Raw genomic sequence first — 20,099 nt, 5'->3', positions numbered from 1 at the left:
GAGTTGGAGCATCAGGCATTTATATGCCGGCATAATACTGATTTACAACATAGAACACATTGATATTGCATCCCAATCCAGGTAACTTTTCCGTTTCAAAGCACTATGAAAGTATGAAAAATAGAAAAATTAAACCGGTGTCGCGGAACATTGTCCCATAAATCGGCTATTTTGCAACGAGTCCGATAATTTTCAGCAGAATCACAACAGTAAAAATCAGTAACTGTGTCAGTGGAAGGACCATCGCGGCAAAATAAAATAAAAGTACCGGATTCTGTAGTAGAGGATCTAATTAATAATCAGCAATGAACTGAAGTGTAGTACCGTAGAATAATGCAAAAAAGAACAAGGCTGTATTTCACTGTAAAAGAAATATATTTTTTCAATCATCGAAAGGCATGGCCTTTCTTCTTCATGGTATTTATGAATCACAACCTTGGCGACACCGAACCTTTGTTTTTATTTCGATGGGGGGCGGGGGGGGGGGGGGGGTATCAAATCTGTAGGCATGTGCATCAATTCCTTACTTGAGAAGTGTGACTTTTGATTATTAGTACACCGAAAATGTTACGGCACGTAGCCAAAATCAAGTTCATTCATTTTACGGGTAGCAGTTAGTTACTGAGTAAGTGTTTTTGTGGGGTTTTGTGACTTCCGCGCTGTCAAAAAGCGAAAAGGTACACAAAACCCACGAAAAGCTTGCTGTCGGGGCTACTCCCACGACTTCAGGCCGGGGCCTCAGGTGTAAAAAAAAAATATGGATCAAGACATGATGGAAGCAGCTAATTAGATACCTGGGTCAATTTTCCGTGATAGAAAGCAGAATAAGTTTCAAATTGAAATCACTGGTTTGCAATATCGATGAATTTGTTATTCCGTTCATACGGGTACTCAAAAGAAAACTCAATTAGCGGAGTTAGTAAGAAAATTCAATTTCATCAGTGTATTTACTTTTCACTTTATGTTTCAAATCCATTACAAAAACATAAATTTTAAGCAAAAGAAGCTTATAGATTTTAATATTTATCTTGCTCGACTTTTGAGAAACCAACTACAAGTATGCGTAAACAAGAGGTTTTTTATGACAATCGGGAGATTTGTCAGCAAGCATTTTCTTGTTACATAAATATCACGTGATCAAGCGTTCAACGGCGTCCATGGAGCAAAGGAAGTTCTAAACGAGCAACTCGAACCAACCATGTGCTTCCGCTGCGAGTTTCCGGCCATTTTTGCATCTTAAAAACTTTTGATGGGCTGAAATTTTTCCCGAAATATTCTGCTGGGATATCGTGAATCACTTCAGGGATTAAATTTCGGAAGAGGTGCGCCAAAGGGTGAGTGTAATCCAGTTGTAATTTTCAGGAGTCGTCGAGCTAAAGTTTGTACGCAGAATTATTCGCTTCCGTGTTGTGTTCTTTTCCTTCCCTCGCTCGTTGTAATCAGCGGGACGGGCTGTATTTCGCTTTGTATTTGACGTAAAGGAGGTGGATTTTAAAGTTCTTGCACTGGAGTAATACCTTATTGTTTTTATAAATCGTGATTGTGTTTTGTTTCGGCGTAAATGGAAGTTGAGCAAACCGGTAGTTTGTGTGTTGTGGATGCGCTTCCAATTTTTGCATAAATTAGTTACTCCGGATGTGCACGTTGGATAGCGTATGTTTTCTTTTTCCACGGTCTCATTCTCCCAGTCTTGCACATGTCAACGTAAAATTTGAGAAAAATATAGCCTTTTGTGGAATTTAATTTCATTTTATTCTCTGCCACGAGTTATCCTGGTTGAAAAACGTAAAAAGTTGTACTTGTCAATTTGTGTATTTACGGCGGTCGATCATCTTCGGTTCGATTCCGAACAGTTCGTCTTTCTGGCTAAACTTGAGACGATCGCTTACACCGAAAGCAAAACCTTAACAGAAAAATTAAGCTACCGTCTCGAATAATTTTTCTTTAATATACGTATTTTATTGTTAGTTTGTTTTTCATACCCACCATAAGTTTTGTTTAGCGTTGATGTGTGTAGTCCACGAAGACAAGATGGCGGACATTGACTTCCGGACTTGCAAACTTTACGCCTATAGCACGTGATTTACACTTTGTTGTGTGCTTTGCTGAACGTAGGCTGTTATTCTTTTTCAAATTAGAGATGCCTAAATTTCTTTCTTTAACTGCGAGCCATATTTCTGCCATATTTCTTCGTTCGAAGCTACTATTTATTGAATCTGCCTTAGTTAATAATTATAAACCTTTTAACTGCTGTTTGTTACATTGAATACGTTGTGGCAATTTCTTTTCCTCGCGATCTTTCCTTGCTGCACATCTTTTACACGATGTCATGGAAACTTGTAAGATCAGGGTTGTCTTTTGTAAAAGTTATTTTCAGCAATCGGTCATTTTGACCGGAAATTATTTGTTGTCTCCTCACGGTGTGACCTAAATTAATATGCAACCTGCAGCGAAAAAGTTCTAAAATAATTAAAGAAAGCGTGAACTTGATTGCCTTGAGGGTTTGTTTATCCCTTGTATTTTTGAAAAGAAATTTTCCTCTACAAGTTTCATTTCCTGCTGTCACCTTCACCAAGCCCAACCCACCTTAACAACAACAACAACAACAACAACAATAAACATTTATTAATACAATAAAGGTAAAAACAGATAAGAATCGCTGATGTGGTCATGTCATGCCAACCTTGTTTCCAGGACTTTTCCCTTGAACTCTTGATCTCCACGAAATCAACAAACGCTTTTCACTCAACTAAGTTGTTCTTGTTTTCCATGTTGCTATATCAACACAAACAACCCACAATTCCTTTATTCACTCTGACAAAGGGCTACCATAATGCTTGTACATTGTCAGCACTCAAATCTCTTTACTCTGTTGACAAAATCAAACATTCATTTCTACTTCCCAACAATGTTGTTGTTGTTGTTGACCACAGTTTCTTTTGAAACTAGTCCCCTTTTCCCTTCAAGATTAGGAGGGTGCCAATCCCAATCAAGGGCTACCCCTCCCAATCTTCTTGGGAAAAAACCCTAGGAATGAAGTTGGTGTCATACTTAAAATGTGTCTCAAAATTAAAATAACCTAGTAGGTACATGTGACTTAATGAAATTGCATGCATTAAAGCTGGTATTACTTGCAAAAGTCTGTTGAACCGTGGACCAGATTTCTGTAACATTGGACCTGCTAAATCCTTGCTTATAATTTCTGCATATTTTAGGTTTCAGCTGGTGCTACAAACATAGATTGCCAGAATGAAGGAGAAGGAGAAGTCGTCCCTGGTGGACCTTGGGAAGCGGTTATTAGAGGCGTCTCGCAAGGGACATGCAGAAGAAGTTAGCATACTCATGGCATCTGGTGCACCATTCACGACTGACTGGGTAAGGTGTACATGAATGGCTTGATCATTTGAGTTTTGTCAGTGGGGGACCGCTAGGTTATGACTGTTTGGTCTAGGACACTTTAAATTTTAAGGTCAGGACTCGTTTAAGCACTTCTACTATCTACACTTTTTTCATCAAGAGGACGATTTGCTTATTTTTTTTTTAAGTCAGGAGTGCCCGATTTTAGACTCACACAAACTTTTATGACAGACAGTTCCAGACAGATTCATCACATTAAATCAAATCTTAATCCCGGTTTGTAGCCAGTTCTTTTTTTTCTTTTTTAATAGACTTTTTTTGAAAAACAACAAAACCGTACAACATCACATAATCTTTTACAATACACTTATTACAGCTCCAAACACCAAAAAAATATATATATATAATAATAGTAGCAGATTCTTAATGTTAGAGCAGCTAGGTTAATATGTAACTGAAAAAAATAATTCAACTTTGAACTTGAGGTCAGACCATAAGCTTTTCATCTGTTATTTACCCTTTTTTGGCAAGAGAAGATTGTTGTTAAAAGTCAGAAGTGGATTTTGCACCCTCAGAAGACATTCACAAACTTTCATGTTCTAGACAAATACAATTTTGATTCAGATTTTTGAGATTCTTGGTCTAGTAAGAGAAACTTGTGGAAAAGGGTTGTGTGTGTTGTGCACGTACTTTAAAATGAATTTTAGATCAAAATGATTTTAAAGTATTGTAATTAACGTTTACTTTTTCTTATTGCACTGATTATGGTAATAACTCAGGAGGAATAAAAGGAAGTATATAAATTAATTATTGTAGTTTGAAATCATTTTGACCTAAAATTTATTTCAAACTACAACTTACAATGAACATGTACAGTACTTACATCTGACAATGCACTGATCCTGAAGAATTCATATACAGTAATCTGGGTGAAGATTCTCTCCAAAAGTTTGGCTGTACATAGTGGAACAGTGACAAGCAGTTCACTTTACGTGTGTTTGTTATTGAACAGGTGTCATTTGTTTAATTATTTCTGACTTTTCTTTTAATTTTAAATTATTTCTGACTTTTGCCATAAATTCATTCATTTTAAAATAGTTTGAACCAAGGAGTCATTAAGACATGATTTGGTAAAGACAGTGATTTTCTGGGTCAGTGAAAATTTGAGATCTGAATCACAACTGTAGCTTTTGTCAAGCAGTTCACTTCACTGTATTTGTTTGTTATTGAACAGGTGTATTTTTTTGTTTAATTTATTTCAGTTTTTTTGTGTTCTTTTTTAAATTTTAATTTTTTTTCTGACTTTTGCCAGTCATATCATGAGTTGGCTGATAAAGTATGATTGTTTGGGTGAGTGTAGATCTAAGATGGACTGTTATTGGTGACATTGACTGACGTTTTACCACCCTGACCCTGATAATGAATTCAGCTCACAATACGGCTGTTGATTAAACATCAGTCATTTTGTCACCAACATCAGTCCCTCCAAGGACTACACTTGTTGGTGTTCATCAAGGCTTCTCATACTGGGCCCAGATAATCACACTTTTCCAACTTGATGATAGTGCCTTCCAATACAGATGTTTTTTTGTGTATTTTGTGAATTAAAGTGGGAAAAGCAGATTTTAGCAAGGAATTTAAATTCAAAAAGAAAATTGGCAGTAACTAGGCATTTTTCGGAGATAATTAGTAAGCAGTAATATCATTCAAAGGAGAAATTTGCCGGCTTCTCCTCATTATTTTGGTAAATAAAAATGACTAAAATAGGTCTCGCCAATTAGCTGTAACTCGTTAATTTTTGTTTTTCGTTAATTTTTTGACTTTTTTCTTCCTTTTTTTTTGTGTGTGTTACTCGTGATTTCTCTACCTTCCCTAAATTCTATTTGTTCTGACTTTGATAGCAATAACTGTAATAATATTACCCTGTATTGTTGCATTCAGGTGTAGTCATACACCCGTCCAAAAATTCCTTTGAATTGGACAGGCACCGTCCTTAAGAAATCAAAGTTTCTTGGACCATCTGTAGATGTGCAGAATATATACGCAATGGCAAAAGGAAGTACTGTCCTTAAAATTCATCCATATCAACTACACTGTATTAACAGTTCTGTGTTACATGTACATGTGTTAGCTGGGCACTTCACCACTACACTTGGCGGCCCAACATGGTCACACACAGACTGCAGAAGTATTGCTGCGAGCTGGAGTCAGCCGGGATGCACGCACAAAGGTACTTTGCTTTAATTTGTGATTTATTTATGATAAATTAATTTTTTCCTCAGCATGGCATAGTTCAGTAACTTACTGGCACATTTTCTCATGGGAAAGTAAACATTTGCTATTTGCGGCCCCTAATGGTTGTTAAATTTTCTTTTTCTGTGTTGTATTTTTTTTTAGGTTGACAGAACACCCTTACACATGGCTGCGCAGCATGGACACACCCATGTGGTAGAGCTGCTTCTTTCTTCTGGAGCCTGTACAAACAACACAGACATGGTAAGGTGGAACATAGTTTGGTTTGTGCCTGTCCGGTAACCCTTTTTTCTCTGTATTACAGGGCTGTCATCAAGTTTTAAAGCAGCTATGACATGAATTTTCACCTGTAACACCCGAATATGTGGCCAATGACCATGCAATGAAGGTCAGAAGTGGCCTGACCTTCTAGGGCATCTGGCATGCATTTCCAGTAAATTATTAAAATTAGACCCTTAGTATTTACTGCATTTTCTTGAGGTTTAGTCTGAAATACTATGCTAACAGGAAAGATTTGAAATATTATTAATGGTCATTTATCATTAGTTGACTGGATTATCATGTTTATAGCAATGTTATTGGTTCATTGCCAGACTTAAAATTAATGGTAAATGAAATAAATAAATAAATATTAAATAAATACATGTACTGTAACTAAGTTACATTTCCATTGTTACAGTAAGTCAAGTTTGTAATTAAGAGCATGTGGGGAAACCAGGGGCACCTTTAATTTCATTGAATGTGCTTCATCAGGCTTTTTTTGCTAGCAGGTGAAGTAAATGTAACTTTACTTAATATTTAAATGTTTCAGCTAAATATGACTCCACTTCACTGGGCCTGTGAACACAACCATGTTGACATTGTCAAGATTTTGCTCAGAGCAGGAGCCAAGATAGACATCAAGAGCAAGGTAAGGCTTTTTATAATCTTTTTTTTTACTACTCAGTTCAGTTCAGTTCCTCAATTCTCACTTTCTGTTGTGCCCATGTTTTCCAAACTCAAAAACTCTCTGCTTAACTCAATCAACATGCTCCTTTCTTCATTTAGCAGCAATACCAGCAAAAGTCATTTTGTGCATTAACCTTTCACCCCAAATTCCATGTACATGTTGTTTCACATAATTATGTAGAATTATGTGCTGTGCCTGGCTCAATGGGTTGTTCCAGAAAAAATTCACACCTCCCCGACGGATGGGATTCTGGAAATTCTCGCGGGAGAGGGGGTTAAAGACTCTGGAAATCCAGGGGGGAGGGGGGTTGAACTTAAGAAAAGTCTTCTGCATGGGTCATTTCGACCGATAGTTCAACGCGATTCGAACATTTAGTTCGGTGACACTTCAGCGCTCTCAGACCCTGAAAATAGTAAAAATATTTTGTTCACATATTTCTCACCTAAAATAAATGATAAGCTAAGTTCCTTCGCAGGTCCTTTTATAGTAGAAAATGCGAACAAGATACTATACTAAAGAACGAGCCATCATAACATTGTTGCAACGAAGAGTTTGAAACGCCTGACACATTTTTACTCGTACCAGACCCCCCGCGCCACCAATTTCACGTCTTGGTTATTTGGTCCGCCATTGCTTTCTTAGCATGGTGTCCACTGCGTCAGGCAGAAGAATTTTTTACTTGTGCAAGCAAGGATGCAGAGCTATCAGCTGAAGGAGATAATTCCAAAGAATTTTGGTCCAAACATTCTCTCTTCATCGAAAATGCTCGAGAGGAACTTGTAGCCATCTGTACCTCAAAAAAACATTTGGAAACGTAAGTTATTGCGAAAGCAACAGAAGGAGAAATTTCTTGGACGGCTTCCTGCAACATTTACAGTATACCTGCCAACTCTCACGCATTATGCGTGAGTCTCACGCCTGCGGACTAAAGACATCGATCTCACGCATCAAGGACAATTTCTCACGCCTGACTCACAAATCCGGACGAATTGTTCTAAAAAATTTCATTTTATCTCAGATTCGTTATGTATTATTTCTTCGCTCCTTGTAACAATCACAAAAGCTTTCAAATGTCCACAATCCGTTCGAATCGTAAGTGTTCAAAGGTCGTCGGAATATCGTCGGACATTTTCGGCAACGTTCGGAAGTCTTCGGAAAATCGTCGGAAATCTTCGGAAGTGGCTCGGACGTTTTCGGAAATCTCGGTCATGACGAGACAAAAATCTCACGCGTTTGACTCAGAAAAAGTTGGCAGGTATATTACAGTGGTAACCTCTCTGAAGTCCCATCGTCCGTAGCACAGTTGAACAAGCAGCCAGTGCGTTTTCTGCGTGCAGTTTTAAGATTCCATGGGTACTGTCCATACACAAAGAATGAACTCGTTCGCTTTTCGCATTGTTGCTCCTTTCTTTTGTTAGTTCCACGCGATAGAGTTTCTAGTATTAGCCAAAGCTTTAGAAATAAAAAAGAACATCTTCTAGACGTGATTGTGCATATTTTCTATTAAAAATAAATTAAATTTAAGCCTAATATTTTTTTCCGGAAATCCAGGCGGGAGGGGGGGTCTTTGGTTTTGGAAATCCAGACAGGAGGGGGGGTCTTGTGCTTCAGGAAATCCAGGTGAGAGGGGGGGTTAAAAAACGACCCCATCCGTCGGGGGTGTGTGGATTTTTTCTGGAATAACCCAATTCTAGCCATGCTCATTTTTGATATTTTGATTTGGGAAAAAATTAATAGATCCAGTGTACTGAATTAAGTCATCATTGATAGCAAGAAAAATTAACAGAACGAAGAAAGTAATGAAACTTCACAGTGTTAAGTTTTAGATTGCATATATTTTATATGAGATACACAATATAATACTGACAGACAAATATCTTACGGTTACAAGCCAGTAACAGTGTCGTTTATTTGTTAAGTTTGGCAAGACACCCATTGATATTGCTCGTGGTAAGGGATACACTGAAGTGCTGACTACATTGTCATCTGGCCAGGTGAGAGCTTTAATAAATCTGCTATTAAAGTCAGCTTAATTTATATCACCCTGATTTTTTGAAATGTTCGTGGATGAAAAGTTGAGCACTTTTGTGAAATGACACCAAATCACAAATTTTAAGTATCCAAGAAAGTTCATAGTGATGCAAAAGGGAGACAAAAGGAGGAAGAAGAGAAAAGAGAGGGAAAAAAAGATCATGCAACCTTTGTTTTTGTATTTCCAAGCAAGACTTGAACGGGCCATTTTCAAAACTCCAGGTAGATTTTTTTTCATATTTAATAATTAATAGTGTTTTTCACTTCTAAGGATCAAGACTTGACATTACCCAAGACTCCAAAGAGACAAGGTACAGAAAATGCAAGTTAAACTGAATGTAACTACACCATTTGACAGCCTGCAGGGAATATTCTGCCAGTCTAGAAATCTTGCTGCAAATCTGGGCTCGATTGTTGAGGAATAACCTCAATAGGAGACTCCAAAAAGTCTGGAAAATTATAAATCTGTGTATGGATTAAAATTGCTAATTCTTCACTGGTACAGTGATAAGATCACTTGTATCCAAGCGATGTGGCTTGGGTCTGATTCCTGGGGTTGATATCATATGCAGGTTTCTCCCTGCTCCAATTTTTTTTTTTAAAGAAGATGGTAGTAAGAAGCGTCAACTGCAATAGGGCTTATACAATCATGCACATGCAAATTTTATACTCCTCTGATACACCGAGATTCCACATGTCACTGTTCATGCACTTAGAGGACCCTCTCCTTAGAGGATCTGACAGTTTAGCATGCACCCACACTCTTGCCCCACACTGCCTCTTTTTTTCAAGTTAGCTACCAAGCAACTATCACAGTAAGAATTACCCCATGACTAACAACTGCACACAAAGTTTAGGTTCTCTACATGTTAATTTTACCTTGTCGTCGTAAGCACACCTCCAAGAAATGGTTTAATACCCATTCCTTTTTTTCTCGTAGCTGACCGCAGTAACCTCTCTTTGAACTCAGTGAAGAAGAGACAAAGAACAAAAAAGTTTGCCATGACAGAAGGCTCTTGGACAGGGCCTGAAGGACCAATAGGTGATTAACAACCCAATAGTGATCAGCACCTTATTTCCCATTAGAATTTGGTTTGGGAACAACTTACGGCGTGAAATCTAAAAAACTGTGCAAGTACATAATTTGCTAGAATTATCCTGGCCTGGTAACTTTCACAGTCAATCCACGTCACACGTAACAAGTATTTCCAAGAATGAAATGGACATTCCAATTCCTCTCTGTAATGTCCGGCGTTTCAATGGAATGTTGAACATTTGTCTGGAAGTCTTTCCTGAAAAAGACGCATTAACTGGAAAAAAGATTCAAAATACTTGGGAAACAATTGTTATTCCTGAAATACTTAATGCTGTAATGTAAAGAAAAATTCATAGCCTTATATCAATAAACTAGGGAAATTTCTAGGGGAACTCTGAAATCTTGTTGGCGATGTTCAAAACTGACATGTAAATTTCAAAACTCCTTTCAAATTTAAAAATACCGGTCACACGTGACGTGGATTGACTGTAAGGTGTATTATCAGTTGTGGTGAAGTGATGAGCTGAGTGTATATTTTTTTATTATATAGTTTTACATGTAGGTTTCTAAATTCAACTGCATTTAAACTGCTCTAATTTGTATCACAGAGAATGGTAGCAAGCCGCGAAGAAAGGCTACAACACCAGGCGCCGCACCCAAATCTGCTGTAGGTGGAGGAAGAAGAGTGTCTGCACCACCTCAGTTTAATAATGCAGGTATATTGTACTATCATAACTGTAATTATTATGCATGTGTATTGTGTACCATTGTCATTTTATCCAGACTCTAACAATATGCAGTATCTTATTAACATCTGGTAGCATAATGGCTGAGTTAGCAGCATTAGGTCTTGAAATCTGATGCTCCCAGTTACAATTCCTCTCAATCCACAGCATTGTCTGGAGATGCAGAGTGGTAGTTTCGGATTATTTTCTAAGGCACCTACCCCATGTGAACCTGTCAGTATTTGAAGCAGTATCAGCCTCCTCGTAAGTTAATGTGTTGTTAATTAATGATGAGTTTTAAAGTGTGGCATTTTTGGATGCTTCAGGTTCACCATCCCTGCGTAGTCCCACAGAGAATTCTATAGCTTCTCTTGTGTCTGCTGCAGCCATAGTAAAAGCAAAGTCCGAGAGTGAAGGAGAGGGTCAGTCCTCAGCTGGTAAGTATCAATAATTATTACTGCCAGCATTTGTATGTAAATTATGATAATGTTGTTATATGCATGTTATATTGAAGAAATGGCCTAAGGGAATCTAAGACTTATGTTGGCAAAGATTATAAAAATAAATAAAAAAATGATCTTTTAGCTAGCCTATTGAAGTTCAAGTATGGATTTACAGTGATAAAGTTGTACAATTTAAAGGCCTAAAGGGAGGGGTTCACATTTCAGCGCATGTGCTTGAATCTAAATGCTTTTTCTCTTTCTTATCAACTTTATCAGCTTAAAAATCCCACTCACATGTACTTCAGTAATCACATTCTATAATTAGTCCAAGCAAAATGACTGATGACCGAAATTCACAGAAAATGCTAGTGGATTGTACCCATGTTGTCGATATGGATTTTAGCATTGACCCGAAGGATTTATTCCACGGTTGATGTTTTAACAGTTATTTGCATGCGAAATAATGCAGTCATATGGAAAAATTATTACCTGAGTTACCTTTTCCCTTCCGAATGGTTCATAGGCTTGGGTCATAGCGCTCAAAGGCAAAAAGGTATTTTGATTCAAGGACATGCGCAGAACAATGAACCCCTCCCGGTTATAATGAATTGAAAGAAACTTTGTTGCATATTTAATTTTTCAACAATAAAGATACAAAGCCTTTCTTTTGTTCACAAACACCGAATGCTTCCCTCAACTTGGTTCAGTTTCATATACAAAAGAAATCAGTCAAGCCTTGGTATCTCTTTTGTGTAGGTTGCTTGTGTTTTACGAAAAATAGGGCTTATTTGGAGCAATTTTATTTTAATGTAAGGCAAAAAAGTCATTTACAGAGCTGACATTAACCATTATACTAGACGAAGCTTATTATGCTTTCAATACTATACTTACAATGTTCACACTAATAGTATGTAAGTAGTTATTTCCAAGTAGTATAAAGTATTGTACCGGTAATCATTTATTCTGTGTTCTGTTAGGCAATAAAATTAAAAAAAGAAGTCATTTATGTTTCTCTTGTATAAAACCCTTCAATTTTCACTCAACTGCAAATCTATTTTTCTTTTTCATCAGTAGCTATTATTACTCTGAAATAAATTATTTTTTACTGTACTCTTTTGCATTTTTTTTATTTTACCTAGTGCATGCTGAAGGCAAAGGCACCCCCAATACTACTAAAACACAAGATTCAAGCGTCCTTGATACTCTGGCAACCCTTGCTACTGCAACATTGAGCCACAGTTCATCATCAACCTCTACCACACCACAGCAAGTCACAGCTGTTGCCGGCAGACCCATTGGCATGACACCACTTACCCTGCCACCAACCACGCCTACCTTCACCACCCCTTTAACACCTTCAAGTCTATTTCCCATGCCGTCGCCGCTTGCAGCACTATCTGCTCTGTCGTCACTATCATCGCCTGCTCAAACCTCCCCCCTACCACTGTCGTTCTCGATGCCAGTGATGACATCACAGCAGGTTGCGTCATCAGGGGCTCAACTGGTACCTCTCATGCAATCAGGAGGTGCATCTTTCTTCTCCAGCACAGCTGGGGTGACTGTGCAACAGGTTCCTTCTCTGGCAACAACTGCTGGAGATTCCGCATCAACAAGTGCGGCGAGTTCTGGTGTTAGCAGTGGTGCTGCTACTATGCATGCACCAGCACAGACAATGCTTCCGCAGACTATTATGGCTCCTTTTCAGCTGCCAAGTGGTTCAGGTCAGACGCTGGCATTAAGTCAGATGCTTGCTCCGATACAAGGGGTGCAGCCTTCAGTTGTTGTGGAGTTGAATGCAACAACAAACAAAGATGGAGTAGGTAAGGGGTAAAGCAAATCTTTGCAGAACTGCAGAAAACAATTTATGTTTGTGTTCCTGTAAGGTTACAGAAACATAATTCCAAGTTTGGGAGATCAAGTAGCTGTTTTGAAAACACTTGCTTATTGCTTGTGTTTCCATAGACTTTCAAAAGAGTCCTTCGTCTGATTTATATGGCACGGGACGAAGGTTGACCTCTCGCGACTTCATCGCTCGCAGTCTAAAAAAGCTCATAAAAAGCGCATTCCGCTCACCAAACTCGTGAGGTCATTGCTCGCGGTCTAAAAAAGCTCAGTTCTCCCAAATTTCATAGCTTTGTGGAACTGCAGACAAAATAAGAAAGAAGGAACATTTAACCGGTTTAGCACATGACAATGGAAAAATGTGAATCTTCAACAGACATTGAATCCATGACCTTTGCACGCCAGCCAGTCAGGAGGTCATAGTTTTTCAGAACTAAGTTCACATCTCAGCGGCATAGATACAAAACCTCTTACTTCAAACAGAAGTACATATCACTTGGGCCCAATATGGAGGAAGGTTTATACCTCTCTTTGTCCTTGTTAACAGAATTCCCTTATCCTTCTTATGTACAATCTCTCTCACACCCAACCTTTGAACAATCACCTTAATTCTCTGTTCTTATTGTTGCAGCTCAAGTCAAAGTTGAACATCAAGCGGCTGAGTTGTTAAAAAGCCAGACCCAGTCACAGGCAAGCTTACATTGTTTCGGTTGATAAACAATATTATTATTACGAGACAGTTAGTTCTGATAAAGGCAGGGTGTTAAATTTTCTGCAAGACTTATCCCCAGATACAAATCTGATTTGAGATTTGAATTTCCCGTACCAGAAACTGTTGTCTTTGTTTATGGGTTGGTAATTGGCTTAAAATAAAAATTAAATGACAAACATTCCCAGACGGTTCTGATTTTCTTCTGATTAAGCTCAGATTCACCAGAGTTCTTTTGTTGTTGTTGTTGTTGTTGTTGTTCTCGTTTTCAACAAGATTGTAAAATAACTCATAATAGCCCTTGTGCTGAGTTAATATACTTAACAAATCGACGGCAGTTTTCTATGGTCTATACTCTTATAGACCATAAAATGACGTCAAAAAATGTTCAAAACTCAAGTGGAACCACGAGCCGCAGGCGAGTGGTTTCACTGCCAAGTTTTGGACATTTTATGGCGTCATTTTATGGTCTATAAGAGTATAGACCATAGAAAACTGCCGTCGATTTGTTTTTTACAATAACATGGAAAAAGTGCGAGCGAAATTGGCTTTTTTTTTTCGTTGAGAAAGCGCGCGCGTTACATCTGACGTCATTTTTATTGTCTGTACTCTTATAGACAATAGCTACGAGCCAATCAGCGCGCGGGAATATGGACAGTTATTGTAAAAATGTAGCTACTGTACTGTACATGTGGCCTTGAAGTCCTTCAGGAAAAGTCTCTTCAATGTTTTATCCGCTGTTTTGCGCTTCATGTGCAATGAAAACCTTTGATTATAGGCAAGATTTCCGTTTTTATCACAAAACGAAGCGCACGCAGTGGATAAAAACACTGGAGCAATGTTTCCTGGAGGAATTCAAGGCCACATACAAAAACTCCAGTGAATCTGAGCTAAAGCAGCAAAAAGCGATCTGAAATGCATTGAGGTCGGTTATGTTCCTTACCCTTCATTTGAGAGTTTCCGTTTTTTTCAGGTGACTTAGGCCCCGTAATAATAATAATTGTAATAATATTTTTTGTGCCATCTTATCCACTCAGGAAGTACTTCAACAGGATGCCAGTGAAACTAAACAGGATGACATGAATTCACAGACCATGCAGGGAACACAAGAGCTACTCATAACGCTTCAAGTCCCAACTGGGCTGCAGCATCCAGTGCAGCATCAACTGCTGGCTACAGATCCAACGTTTGCACTTCAACAGGTGCAACTAGTCCAGCAAGTACCCGGACAGGAGACACAACCGGTAAATTAGAATTGCTGTAAGGCATTGAGATTGGTCTACATCATGTCTGGTCGGACAAAGGCAGACAAACACATGATCTTTGGCTGCCGTAGACCAGTCTGATGCTCTAACTACTAAGTTACAGGGAGACTTGTGACAAACAAGCCTTTAACTTTAACTTTAACTTTAACTTTAACTATAGGTGAAATCCGGAGGTCATGGGTTCAATTCTTGCCAAGGTCGCAGATTTTTTTCCTCGCCTTGTGCGATCTCCCATTTCCTTACTAGAGCTAATGCTCAGTGGGAAATTCTTAGGTTCACATACACTGCAGAGTTAATTCTCTGATCCATGATCTTTTTAACAATTATTCGACGAGCGCGCGTTGGATATGAGATGATAGATAGCCAACGAGGCGCGAAGCGCTGAGTTGGCTATAATCATCTCATATCCAACAAGCGCGAGTGGAATAATTGCTTGATTAAAAACAATCAAGAAATATTGTAAGTTATGGCTGGTTTCGCTTAGCAAGAACAACCAGAAGACCATTTTAATGATCCCTATTCTCGGGCATGGTATAATAGCTCATATACCATGGCCGCTAAGCCAATCAAATCCCTGGAATTGCATTATACAATGATCCAGTTTTTAATAAAAACTAGATAGTCTATATGTGTGACAGCATCCTGCCTACTTCTACAGTGGACATATAGTATCAGCAACGCGGATAACAGGCCAGTTTACCGGGAGTCCATCGGTCTGCGTTAGCTTGTTTCTATCAAGTTCTAGATGTACTGGAGAAGTTTTAATAAAGGCATACGTGAAGCTAAAATTCCTCTTGGCAACCCCTTCAAGCAATTGTCAATTTAATTTTTATGCTTCTCTTTTACTCAGCAAATTTTTCGTGTCCACTCATACTGAGCACAAACCAGCTCTTAAATGAAAGTTGCTTAATATGTTGTTTTTTCATGTTCAACTCAGCAAACATCAACTGCTCAGCCACAGCAGAACCAAGTAACCATTGTTCAGCAACACGATGGTACTACGCAGACTCCACAGGAACAGGCCGCTGGCTCAGCTACAGCGCAGGCTCCAGTCGTCCAGTTACAACTCCCTCAGGACCAACTGAACTTGGCGCATCTCATGCAAAACGTGGGCCATGGAACTTTACCGCTACCCCTGACTTTGACGCCTCAACAGATACAAATGTTAGCAGCAAGTAAGTGGATTACTGCCAAGAGTCAGAAAGTAGTGATAAAGATCCTTGCAATGATTTTAATAAATGAAGAAGTTGGCCATCAGCATGAAGAGTTACGATTCCCATCGCCCAACTGACCCTTCACGGGTATATTACGAACTCACAATATGGCCAGCTCTCAGTTGGCTTGATAGCTCAGTTGGTGGAGCATTGCACCGGCATCGCAGAGGTCCCCGTTCAAGCCTAATTTTTTGCCAGGCTTTCTTTTCGCAACTGCTTAAGTTGTGAAAATAACTGCGAGGATCTTTCTTCTATTTCATCTTTTATCCGCAGTTCAAATATATATGTTTCATATATTCTAATTTATTTGTCCCAATTTTAACCTGAAATTGAAAGGTTTCCGATTGATCCCCTGCTTCCCTTTCTTGGGTGATTTTCATTACGCCTTGTAGACATCTTACAGTGGCTCTTTCATCGAAATAAGCCCGTAGAACGTTATCTTCAACCACATTTTTAGAGTGATAGCAGCTCGTTGCAAAATGGAAGTAATGAGGAATGGAAAATCAAGGATCCTTTGATGTTATTTTACAAGATTCGAACCCGGCTTTTTGTGCCAGATGGACGCAGTTGCCTGTTGCAGTTCACTACTAAATTTTCTACGAGTCGGCTGATTGGTGCAAATTGCGTACAGTGGTTACTTAGCGAAAGCGTTCATCAGGCGAAAACACCCGGATGGAAGGAACCCCGATCGGCAACAAGAGTGAAGAACATGAATTTTACGAATTTACGCGGGGAAATATCAGTCGATAGTTCCTCGGCTAGCCTGACACAGCGGCAAAATGAGTGCTCCGGAGATTTGTGATTCAAGCGTGAATCGATTACGAATGCTCCACTTCAATCGCCAAATTCAGTCCTGTTACCACAATATTTTTTCGTTGAGTAAGATATGTGATGGAGGAAGTTCGAAGGAACCTTTCCTGAAAGCGACAACCTTATCTATTTTGATTTGGGCTTATCCACGCGAAATCAGAACAAGCAATGCCGAGTAAGATTGCTCACGCGTGACGAGCATGCGCACTCATTTTACCGCTGTGTCGGCTAGCCTGCGTAGCTGGCGGTTTTGGCGGTTCGCTTGGGGTGAAGAGTCTTGGCGGCGAAGCCGCGAGAGGAATGGTCGAAAGCGCCAAGGCTTTTGACCCCGCGCAAACAAAACCGCCAGCTACACTGGCTATTCCTCGGCATAAACCCTCTATAAAACCTATTTTGGACTCAGATAAGTTTTAATGGTAAATTAGAAATAAAAAAAATTAAAAAAAAAACTGCCTAGAAACAGGGGTGATGTTTTCAATTTTTTTTAGATAGAGAAGTAACGAAACGAAGATTGGTTTCTAAATGTTTGAATATTTTTCCTCTAGATACTCAGTTGCAGATTGGTAATCAAATTTCTCAAGTAAATCAGAATTCACAACAACAGCAACGGCAACAACAGTCACATCAGCAATCAGTCACAGGGCAACCACAGCAACAGTCGCCTAACATTGCCCACCAGTTAATAGCACAGGCAGTTCCACGGGGGACGATACTTCCACAGAATTACGTCACACAACCAGGCCAGGTGACAGAATAATTACATAACCTTGTGCCCCGTTCACATCAAGGATAAAACGTGTTGAAAAGCTTTTCAGTTAATCACGATTTAATATCATTTTCTTATAAAAAGGAGTTGCTCACTGGTGTTTTTCGACTTGAGTTTTTTTGCAATGAAAGCGTAAGTGAGAGATTACTTGTAAACGGTAAAATTTAGTATTTCAGTTTTCTGGCACTTTTTTTCATTTTTCTCAAACCTGCTTTAACTAAACATGTTTAGTTGAATGATGTGTTAGTTATAAAAACGTCACAGGAGATACTGGCTAGCATGTTGGATGATCGATCTGTAGCTGATCTGTGTATGCTGATTAATAGTGTTGAATGCTGATTAACAGTGTCGCGTGTTGATCAACAGTGTCGCGTGTTGATCAACGGTGTCGCGTGTTGATCAACAGTGTCGCGTGTTGATCAACAATGTCGCGTGTTGATCAACAGTGCCGCGTGCTGATGAACCGTCTCGCGTGCTAATGAACCGTGTCGTGGGTCTATAAATGGACCAGCAAAATGTCACAGAACCTGTAGAAAATAATGGTGGCCCCCTGCGATGGTCTAGTATCCTCCTGGGGACGGCTTTATTTTTCTCTCCACTCGCAACACAGTTTTACCTTGAAAGACAAGAGGCAGGGAGCGGTTGAAATCCCTCTTCCCCCTCCCACTCCAACTCCCCTGGCTACAGTCTCCGAAATGACATTTCTTACTTGTTGTGTGGCCTACCTCTTCCATACTCCTAGGGTGTGTGAACTGTCCAAAGTATTAGATTGCATACCTGTTGCCATTATTCCAACTGCTGGTGAATGGTTACATTTTTTAACTGATTTCTTACAGCGATAATACAATGTGTAACATTTGCTAATTTTAATGTCATTTGGTTGTCAGGCTCCTGTGCAAACAACGATAGATATTCAACAACAACAACAACAAACACAGCAGCAACAACAACAGTTAATTGCACCTCAGGTGCTGCTGCAGGTCCAAGAAGACCTTCGCAAGCTGCTGGAGCAGCGCCAAGTTGAAGAAGAGAAAGCGAGAAAGGAGTTAGAAGTGAAAGTACAGGTTCTGCAGAGAGATAGTGAAAAATATCGCACGGAGCTCGAGAACGCACAGAAAGAGGCAGAGACCTACCGCGGTCGCTTAGAGGTTGAGCGAAAGGAAAACACTAGACTGCATCAGCTATACGAGGCGTCCAAACAACCCCCTTTAGAGTAACTTTCATGCTCCGTAGATTGCAAATCAGTAGCGAGAAATTGAGGTCATAGTTTAGTTTCTTTTTTTAGTATAGTATTCTCTTCTCAGGAGAACTGGACAACGATACGTTGGAAGCTTTCATCGACTAACGACGGCATTAGGGTTCCATGTTTAGACTCGATAGTTTTAGCAAACCATAGAATATTTAATCATCAAAGGGGGCTCACTACTCAGCAGGGTTTTTTTCCAGGTTAACACTCGACTCCCGGGTGGGGAGGGGTAAACGTTCGGTTTTGAAACTCGTTGCAATAGTGTTACCTACAGTCCTTCACAAAGCGTAGGAAATGGAAAAATGGCAAGCTGTTTCGATTCTTACTCGCCTTCTCGAGAAATCAAAGAGGGGTACAAACAGTGCTGATTACAGCAGATACAGAACTTACTTGTTTTAAGGAGTTTTATCACTATTCACTTGGGAAGCAAACCTTCGGTTAGTTGCACACGAGCAAAATTTTGCGTTCCAGTTTTTTGGAACAAGGGGACTTTGTCAAGGAAAGGCTGAGAAATCGTGTCGTACACGCAGCATAAAAAACGTGTCAAATGTTGGTCACGTATATTCAGCTTTAACGACGCCATGAAACAAATAACCGGTTTTCTAGAATGGTCGGTTTCCAACAGCGTTGTTGCTAAGCAACAAGCAGTATCTCGATGACAACAAAGCACGTAAATACGTCGGTCAAGTGTGATTGGACGACAAGAATCGTGTAAGAATCGTTTCACGAAGACTTGACGGAAACGTTGCTAGTTTTCCCGACAGCCTGAACTGCTGTAAAGATTGTACATAGAACTCATTCGCGAATAAAAGGTTACATATATATTGCGTTACGATAAGTTATTTGGGTACAGTATTTGTCGCCAGTATCACGATATTTAGCGTATTGTTTTTTTTGTAAAACGTTCATCTGGACAACAAAAGTAATTGCGTATTATTCGGCGAAGTATAAGGATTGAATTTTATTCATTTTCTCAAAGAAATATTTTGCATTCTTGTTCTTGATTTAGTCTTTTTTTCCGTAAAATTTGAATATATTACTGACGTTTAAAGAGATTCTTCCTAAGGTGAAACTAGTTTCATCCTTTTTGGGTCAAAAGGAGGTCTAAAACTTAAAATCGGATTGGAAATTTGCAAGTTTGAGTTGCCCCAGTTTCTGGTGATTTTCTCTCAAGTTTCTCAGATTGGTTCCTGGGCAACAACAAATATTTAAAACCTCCTTTAGTTGTTTTAATAGTAACTAGAGGTCGAGTTCATTGGTAGTTGAACTTGTAAATAATTAATAACAGACAGTGAACTTGTAAAGCTGTAGATTGCATCATCCCATTACACTTTGTGATTACAAATTGAATGATCTTATCGCTTTCACAATCGTAACTGATCTTGTTATCGATGTGTAAAAAATAAAGGAGGGAAACGAGAGACGAGTCTGTTTTGGATTTAATTTACTTAGC

General features: G+C 39.1%; 1 protein-coding gene across 1 annotated transcript; it reads left to right on the top strand.

Annotated features, from left to right (window-relative positions):
- The first annotated feature begins 1,164 nt into the window (after nt 1-1,164).
- LOC146467969 (uncharacterized) lies at nt 1,165-20,067 on the top strand. Its single transcript, XM_085125357.1, has 16 exons — nt 1,165-1,334; nt 3,216-3,375; nt 5,489-5,587; nt 5,755-5,853; nt 6,422-6,520; nt 8,479-8,553; nt 8,862-8,901; nt 9,531-9,632; nt 10,235-10,342; nt 10,678-10,788; nt 11,934-12,614; nt 13,268-13,326; nt 14,383-14,589; nt 15,548-15,785; nt 17,180-17,379; nt 18,288-20,067. The coding sequence occupies exons 2-16, from the start codon at nt 3,250-3,252 to the stop codon at nt 18,615-18,617; spliced, it is 2,574 nt and encodes an 857-aa protein (XP_084981483.1). The 5' UTR covers nt 1,165-1,334; nt 3,216-3,249; the 3' UTR covers nt 18,618-20,067.
- Nucleotides 20,068-20,099: the final 32 nt, after the last annotated feature.

This window comes from Pavona decussata, unplaced genomic scaffold (assembly GCF_977016875.1).
Source record: "Pavona decussata unplaced genomic scaffold, jaPavDecu1.1 SCAFFOLD_134, whole genome shotgun sequence".
In the NCBI taxonomy this organism is placed as follows: Eukaryota; Metazoa; Cnidaria; class Anthozoa; order Scleractinia; family Agariciidae; genus Pavona; species Pavona decussata.
The sequence above is the reverse complement of the archived record's forward strand: the minus strand, read 5'-3'. Positions and strand labels throughout refer to the sequence as shown.

Excerpts from the sequence above, each read along its gene's own strand:
- LOC146467969 (XM_085125357.1), top strand. The coding sequence starts at position 3,250 with ATGAAGGAGAAGGAGAAGTCGTCCCTGGTGGACCTTGGGAAGCGGTTA. Across the intron at positions 14,590-15,547 it reads CCGGACAGGAGACACAACCG|CAAACATCAACTGCTCAGCC; the intron begins GTAAATTAGAAT and ends TGTTCAACTCAG. Across the intron at positions 15,786-17,179 it reads GATACAAATGTTAGCAGCAA|ATACTCAGTTGCAGATTGGT; the intron begins GTAAGTGGATTA and ends TTTTTCCTCTAG.